Source organism: Ostrea edulis, chromosome 9, assembly GCF_947568905.1.
Source record: "Ostrea edulis chromosome 9, xbOstEdul1.1, whole genome shotgun sequence".
Classification (NCBI taxonomy): Eukaryota; Metazoa; Mollusca; class Bivalvia; order Ostreida; family Ostreidae; genus Ostrea; species Ostrea edulis.
The window spans coordinates 46,601,585-46,610,099 of NC_079172.1; the positions used below are offsets into that span (position 1 = coordinate 46,601,585).

Consider the following 8,515-nt stretch of genomic DNA (forward strand, 5'->3'; position numbering starts at 1 on the left):
TTTAAGATTTGTCTTTGTCGTAAGTTGTTTTGTAAAACGGGCCCCTGAATCCTTAATCATCATTTTTTAATGACATTACATGTACATGTATTGATCTATTTATTTTGGATACATTTATTCTGAAGATGCATATATAATGTAGATTTCTTATTTTACACGAGTACTTGTCATCGCGAAGTAACTCAAGGACATCAAATGGCAAGAAAATAAATTCATAAGTGCTCTGTTGATCTTGTGTTTTTGCATGTATTTTAGCAATATAAAAATAAAAGCGAGAAATATTTCTTTCCTCGCGGAAATTTAGGAATTCACAGTATTAAAAAATTCAAACGGTTTAATGCGCTATACATGTACACTGTAATGTACATTTCTATAGCTATTATATTATGATTAAAGGTTACAAAAAATACCTGTAATACAGGTCCCGCAACGTTATTCTTGACATTCCTATTGTGTTCTATCGTGCGTGTATCCTATCGTATCGTGCGTGTATCCTATCCTATTGTGCGTGTATCGTAATGTATCGTGTTTTGCGTTTATCAGGTTTTCCGTTTTCCATCATGTTTTGCATTTATCAGGTCTATCGTGTATTATGTTCTGCATGTATCAGGTTATCCATTTATCGTGAAAATCGTTTATCATGTAGCTTCGTAAACTATCGGGATCGTATATTAAATCTAATGAAAAAGTACAATACTTTCCGAAAGCTTTATTCGTTTTGTTAGAGAAGCTATTTTTAGGAATCGAAGAAAGACAGTATATTTGAAGGAGAGCATAAAGCTGTTGATTTTAAGGCAGAAGAAGAGTTATTTGCCTGTCCAGAGAGGGTGAAAATTTATCACAATTTCATTCGAAGTAGTCTGTAAAGTAGGCAGTGGTTTGCCGAGCAAACTAAGGACAGTAAATCTGAAAGCTCCTTCATCTGAAATTCATAAACATTTCCTTGTCTAGAAACAATCATTTGTAATTAATACTAACAGAGAAATAGGATGTTCCGATTTGAAAGGAAAAATCAGTAAATTACATTGTTTATTACATATATTTTGATAAAGGCTCATTTTCTTCCAATTTTTTCCACCTGTATTCTACTTATATACCAACTACTGAACTTGTGCGCGTCCTTATATCTAATTTCGTGTATCACCCGTGTTTTGACAGCAAACATTCTCAGGGACATTGTATTTCCCACATCTAGAAGATTAAGTTTTAAAAGGATGCAAGGGTGTCATCCTTGTTTTTTTTACTTGTACATGTACACTTGTACCATGTACCAATAGTCGTGCGGGTAAATACTAGAAATTTATGCTGGTTTTGATGATTATTTGAAATTTTATTTACATACTAAAGACAAAAATTTTATGCATTTCAAAATTGCGAATTAAAAAAAGTTGGGTTTTGTTTATTTTTTTTTTTTTTTTAGTGAATTTATTTTTTGTTATCAAGATATCATATTCAAATAAATATGTTTCAATTACTTATGACTATCAATTATCACTCATAGTGTAGAAATATCTAACGTATAAAGATATGGTGTAATGCAGTGGATTTTTTTTAAAGCGGTCATTATGAAAATAATTGTTGTTGTTGAATGAGCAGTGAACTCAGAGCTTGATGCAAAATAACCCCCCTCCTCGCTACACACAAAATATTACTTGGTTTTATTTGATATCCAAGATAATAGACATTAGAATAAGAGAGCTATTGAAGCATATCACTACATTATAATTATTACATTTTGTTAATTCCCTGTTTAATTGCTAAACGCTCGGCATCAAGTGTGAATGCCACAGGTCCTCGGAGATGACCTTAAAAACAGACGCTCCGTGTCACGGTAGGTGTGGCACGCTAAAAAATCCTCACTGCTCAATGGCCGTAATTGCCAAGCATAAGCCTAAATTTAAAAGCTCTTCACCGGTCATGGTGACGTCTCCATATATGAGTGAAATATTCTCGAGTGAGACGTTAAGCAAGATAAAAATCAATCACTCCATGTATGATTCATATATTAAACATTCAAGCTCACAATATACGTTTTAGAATCATTGTCTGAGAAAATTCATATAGATATCAAATAATGAATTCAATACCGTATATAGCTTAGCTTCCGGATTTTAGCTGTAATGACGTTAAAAAATCATAAATAAAATTTTTAAAAAATTAAAAAAAATAAATGTACAACCATGGATAAATAAATTATATGCTTTAGGTATATATTGAGTATTGAAATCCTTCAATATTATTATCAACATAATGTAATTATTTTGTACGTATCAAACTTTCGTTCTGTCTAAATTGTTTCTAAATTTACAACATTTCTATCAGGTTTTCCGTTTATCGTGAAGATCGTTTATCGTGTTTTGTGTTTATCAGGTTTATCGTGAAGATCGTTTATCAGGTTTTGCGTTTATCAGGTTTACCGTGTATCCTATCGTATCGTGCGTGTATCCTATCATATCGTGCGTGTATCCTATCCTATCGTGTTCTATCGTTTATCATGTCAAGAATAACGTTGCGGGTACTGTACATGTACAAACTGAATTCCTCTTTATAATTACCTGTGCATCAAGGAATCGAAAAAAATCATCACATATCTGAGTAAAGGGTGACAATGTTATAATATTGAAATCGAACCTAGCCTGAAATGACACAATTTGATTTTAATTTTTTTTAAGGGAGAAGTTGTTTTCCATTGATTACATAAATGTAAATATCCCCATGTGGAATTCAAGGCACATATAATTGTATGTATTAATTTACTACCATCCCCCTTCCTTCCATTCTAAAATATTAATAATATTGATCAAATTCAACTTTTATTTTGGAAAGTAATATCTCTCTTTCCCTCATTATGTGTATGTATGAATAAAAAGTACTAAAAGTGTTTGAAATGCAGAATTTGAAATTGAGGCCAAACTGTTCGTTCCCAATCTCAAAGCGTTCTGTTCCCAATAAGGACAGTTCCGTTCTCGCTGAGAACTGATCCGTTAAAAAATGTTTAGAGTTCATTCCCAAAACAAAACCGTTCGTTCCCATACCGTTCACCGTTCCACTGGCGTAGTAGTATGCTTCAGAGTCTGTACATTAATCTTATTTTATTTTATTTATAGATTCTTATAACGAGCAATGACCACACTCTTACTTGCAGGAGTACGTGTATAAAAATATGTCTAGATGTGGCATTTCACTAATGGAGGAGACGGTTTGCCATTTATAAATGGGAATTAAAGAAGAACAATGACATGTGGGCAGCCTTATGGCTATATCATAAATAGACTTTTCTGCATGCTGTCAATACAGGAGACCAACATTTGTTATGGCTACCTAAGTATTAAGTTAAAAATAGTACTATAAGCCCCAAGGACTATTAACTCTACTGTTGATTCCTTGTTTTACACAATTACTTAATATGGCTAAATGACTTGTATTCGTCAAATCGAGTGAACTTGAATTCATGTGTCGTCTGTTAATCAAGAGTTCTTACATGTATTTTAGAAACAGAAAAATAAAAAGCGAGTAATACGAGGGCGAGTCAATAAGTAACCAGTCTCACTTATTTCCGGTTGAGATCCACCTCTTTTTTCTCTCTCGATGTAATTGCCCTCTAATGTGATGCACTTAGACCAACTATTGTTCAAGTGCCATCAATCCAGAACTGAAAAGTCTGGGTCCTTTCCATTGACCCACTCCTCAACTGTAGTCATGACTTCTTCATCAGTCTGGAAATAACATCCACGGATATCTTTCAAGTTTGGGAATAGGAAGAAGTCGCTAGGAGCTTGGTCAGGCGAATAGACAGGATGTGGTATTAATTCATACCCATTTCGCTTTACAGCATCCTTTACAACTTTGCAAGTGTGGACTCTCGCATTGTCCTGTTGCAGCAAAACACCATTAGAGAGTTTTCACAGATGGCAGTTCTCAGTTGGTCTAGCAAGTTTGCATAGTACAATCCAGTTATTGTACTTCTCTTGGGTAAAAAGTCCAACATAATAACGCCTTTTGCGTCCCAAAATACTGTGGCCATCACCTTGCCAGTAGATGGTTGCGTCTTGAACTTCTTTGGCCTCGGGGACCCAGGCCCTACCCACTGACGACTCTGCTTTATTATCTGGCTCATAATAATGAACCCAAGTCTCATCTACAGTCACCAGACGGGAAGAAAATCATCTTTTGACCTAAAACACTTTAACAAGGTGCTGCATAATGATGCTCTGGTTGAAACGCTTTCATGTGAAATGCCTTATGCCTGCACTACTTCTTCCACCTGAATTCACCTATCAGAGTATACCAGATCCCGAACTTTCTTACTGAAAATCCTAAAGAACAGATATCCTTCCATATTAACACTCCCGTTATAATACCAACCTCGCATAATGCCATATGCCATTGATTTTCACAAACAAATGGTCAAATTTTAAAGGATTTACCCTGGATAATAATGCCAATTACCTAACACCCATTGGTAATCACACCTGTACTTAGATAGCGGTGCGATGAAGTGTGACAGTCTGCACAAAGTATTCAAGTGGTCAGGTTAATTACTAATAATTTCTGAATTAAACTCCAGATAATTTAAATATCTATACAGAATGGAGTCCAAATAACTTTATGGTATTGGATTTCTTTTGACTGCTCAGTGAATTGTCCGTAATGGTGAATTTGTTATATTGTTCAAGATGAATTAAAGTGGGGGACTTTATTGTCCAAATTCATCTTGAACAAAAGTTGACAATATATCGAGGGAGCACTGCATTTTGGGCCCACCCTAGAGTCAGAATCCTGTGGTTGCGAAATTCCCAATTTTGTTATATTCCTTTCTGCTTTTCCTAAATATGCATTTAATTTTTATACATTATCAGCAGAATGATTTGCAATCTATATCCATTAATTTTCATTCATTATGATTAGTGTACCATGTAAATACATATGTACACTGTCAAGTAGATAAAATTAATGTCCATATTTAATTCTAAGTGCTACTGTAGTATTGGTTATAGATAATTAAAACCCATTTTAAAGTACAGTAGCTTTATGTGAAAATATTTTATGGCTGCTAACCTCTTTTTTGCCGAATCCATCGTATTTGTTGCCTTTGCTGTCCATCTGTGTACCGTGGGCTTCACAGCTGATCACTTCGAAGAACCGCTTTGGTATGGGAAGTAACTGGCGTATCTTATCTATAGAGTCGGACTGCTTGTCGCCCAGTTCTTTCTGTTTTATAATTATAAACAAGAAATTATTCACAAACATTTGCTGGAGACTTGGTGGGTGTTTTTTTTCTTTAGGTGATAGTTCCAGAACAGGCCTGTAGGGATAGGCCCTATCTAAACTCACACTTTACACATTTTTTTTCAAAGCCTGTTGAAAATTTGTCCAAGAATGTTTCATTCCCCACTCTCCTCCTCTCAACTTTCAAATTGCTTCCTACAACCTGCAGTTTTTCTGTGATGATAATATAACTCCCCTACAGGAAGGACATGCACTGTACATGTATATTGTTAAAGCACTTATCCTAGTTTTATTATTCTATTTCATACATGTATGCTACAATGTATGATATTTCAGACATGTCCCAAGTCTCCGACTGGCATCTGAATATTTCTTACTTTGAACTTGCCCTATTTTGTTGAGCTTGTAGATAAACGTACTTGCCCTTTGCTTCATATACTTATTCTACTATTTTGATTTTTAGACTTATCCAATTTTTCAGGGTTGGTTTTGTACTTTATATTAAAAATAGCGATATTGTGCATTTAGCGACTTTCAGTTTCTTGTTGAGATTGGTCTGCATTTGGACCTTACACCAAAGAACAATCCTTTTGATTTCATCAATAAAATATGTTCAAAACAAAACAAAAGAACAAGAGCCACGAATACCCAAATATGGCCCTGTAATTTTGAGTAAAATAAAGTATATATATTCATTTCAAAATTTCATCATGGTATGAAATAGCTTAGATCTTCTTCTTTATAAATCCAGGGTGTTTTTTCCGCGAAAATTCACGCATATAAAAATTATAACATGCAGAACCCATAACAGTTGTGTTATTTTTGTAAAAGTTGATAATATCCAACAATATGCACCAAAAATTTGTATAATCCCCAGGCCTCAATCCAATAAATATTAATGAATTGTAAATTAGTATATTATATATACTGCATAGAAGTTAAGAGTTTTTTTTTGGATCGAGGCCTGGGGGATAAGTGAATTTTTACTTTTTATGTTCTGCAAATAACCGGAATTTCACATTCCATGTACGAAATCTGAATACTTTTTCAAAGTATAGGTTTAATACAAATCGTAATATTTAAATATTATAGTTGGGGATTGTTCCATTGTCTTTTTACGAAACAAGTTATTATTCAAAGTTAATAAAATACAGACCCTGAAACGTGCTACTACACCAGTTGCACGGTACGGTTCGGTACGCTTTATGAACGGTTCGGTTCGTTTTCTGAACGGTACGGTTCGTTTCTTGAACGGTACGGTTCGTTTCTTGCACGGTACGGTACGCTTCTTGAACGGTACGGTTCGCTTCTTGCACGGTACGGTTTGCTAAAAATAGCTGCACGCTTTGTGAACGGTTTGCACGTTTTATTAATGAGGTGGGCGTGGCCTGAACGCTTTGACTTCGTATAAATTGTACGTTTCGATAGTTTGTTTTCACTCGATCGGTCTTATTCGGCTCCTTGATTATCGGCTGCAGGATTTGTGGTTGTGTTAGAATGTGCACATGGGGAAATGAGACGTTATTTTTGATTGCTTCGATGGAATAATTCCATATTGATAACGTACATAAAAGTTATGAATAAAAGTTTTTAGAATTTGCTTAAGTCTAAGTCTTAATGGTTGTTATTACGTTTCAATTTGTTTTTCATTTCTCATCAGACATTTATTAATTTACGATTTTATAAAAAGTTGTAACATGAACTGCTCTCCGACATGGGCGTGCGTAAGTGTAAAAACAAAGCATATTAAGTTTCTGGATATAAATTACAGTGCCTAAATTGGAAAAGTTTTTAAGAAGAAGTGAATTTTGTTTTGAATACACTAAAGTCGCAAATGACACAATGATTATTTTCTGCACTTCACATTTATTGTGATTTATCATCGGCATTATGAAAGATCCAGGATATCTGCACGTGAAGTTTGTACGACCTTTTTTGTCAGCATTCAGTCATTCATAATTAATAATGTTAGATATCTGTTGCATTTGTCTTTGAATCAAATAAAATGATGATAATACATATATATTCCTATCCTTTATCACGCGAAGTCCGATTTTCATTTCCCTGACTTTATTTTTGATCACTGAAAATTGAATTAAAAAAAATTAACAGAAAAGTAAGGTAAGTGTATAGTTTGCAATAAAAATGTTTCATATACCTTTTCTATACATTGTTGAAATACTTGAAAATGCTGAAATGAATAATTTTTTGCGGCCGATTTGATGCTTTGCATCAATTTAACTTGTTTACATTCTTTTACACATGTACACGAGTAGCCAGCAATAGTCTACGACCTCCTTTCCCATCGGGCGCCATTGTGAAAATAATATACTGTGGCTGAAAAAGTGGGTCACGTGACATAAATTGCACGCTTTCTGCACGGTACGGTACGCTTTCGGGCTTTAGGGGGCGGGGTTTGCATAATATTATCCTGCACGCTTTCTGGACGGTACGGTACGCTTTTTGAACGATACGGTACGTTTCTTGAACGGGACGGTACGTTTCTTGAACGGTACGGTTCGTTTTTTGCACGGTACGGTACGTTTCTTGAACGGTACGGTTCGTTTCTTGCACGGAACGGTTCGGTTCGTTTTTAAGGTGTAGTAGCACGTTTCAGGGTCTGTATGATTATTTCAAACAATATTATTGAAAAAAAAACGGATCCGCGCCATCGTCGGAATCGGGCTACATACATCAATCGATTTTGCCCCCAAAATTTCAAATAGATTATATGCTCAATTTATGAACTTGAATATATAATTATGTAACCATGTTAGGGATAGTTACAAAAACCTTGCACTAGTTAACAGTTTTAGTTATTTGATCAAACAATTACGAAGCAAAGTCCTCCAATCCACTCCAGATACAATCGAAATCCACCCATCGTCTGCGCCTTGCCTTTACTTCCACACATTTTCTTTATACGTTATCACACTACATGTATATATACTTTAATTATCTGAAGGCCGTTGAATTTAGTAAATATCTGGCTTCACATGTTTCATCTCCGTGCATTCAGTTTTCTTGGCACTGATGAGCATGTTGAAATCGCTGTCACAATACATAAAAAGACTTGGAGTTGGACAGTACTGTTGGAGGGCCGAGGGGTGCCTAACTCGATAGGCTACTTAGATGCGAAGATATATTGGCCTATCCCATATTGTTTAATGATTTCTAAAGTTATAGTACAATATATGGGTACCAGACAAAAATTAGGCGTCCACATAACCATACAAAGGATAGACTGTAGGCTACAAGTCTCTGAGCCATCTACAACGTTTGTTTG

The 8,515-nt window shown here is 34.9% G+C and overlaps 1 protein-coding gene across 5 annotated transcripts in view; it reads right to left on the minus strand.

Moving 5' to 3' along the window:
- The window catches only part of LOC125657896 (mediator of RNA polymerase II transcription subunit 12-like protein), a 96,486-nt gene that overhangs the window by 19,864 nt on the left and 68,107 nt on the right, over positions 1 to 8,515 (minus strand). For all 5 annotated transcript variants that reach the window (XM_056149397.1, XM_056149398.1, XM_048888806.2 and 2 more), the window contains one exon: positions 5,059 to 5,211. In XM_056149397.1, the coding sequence (XP_056005372.1) occupies positions 5,059 to 5,211 (153 nt within the window). The remainder of the gene's footprint in view (positions 1 to 5,058; positions 5,212 to 8,515) is intronic.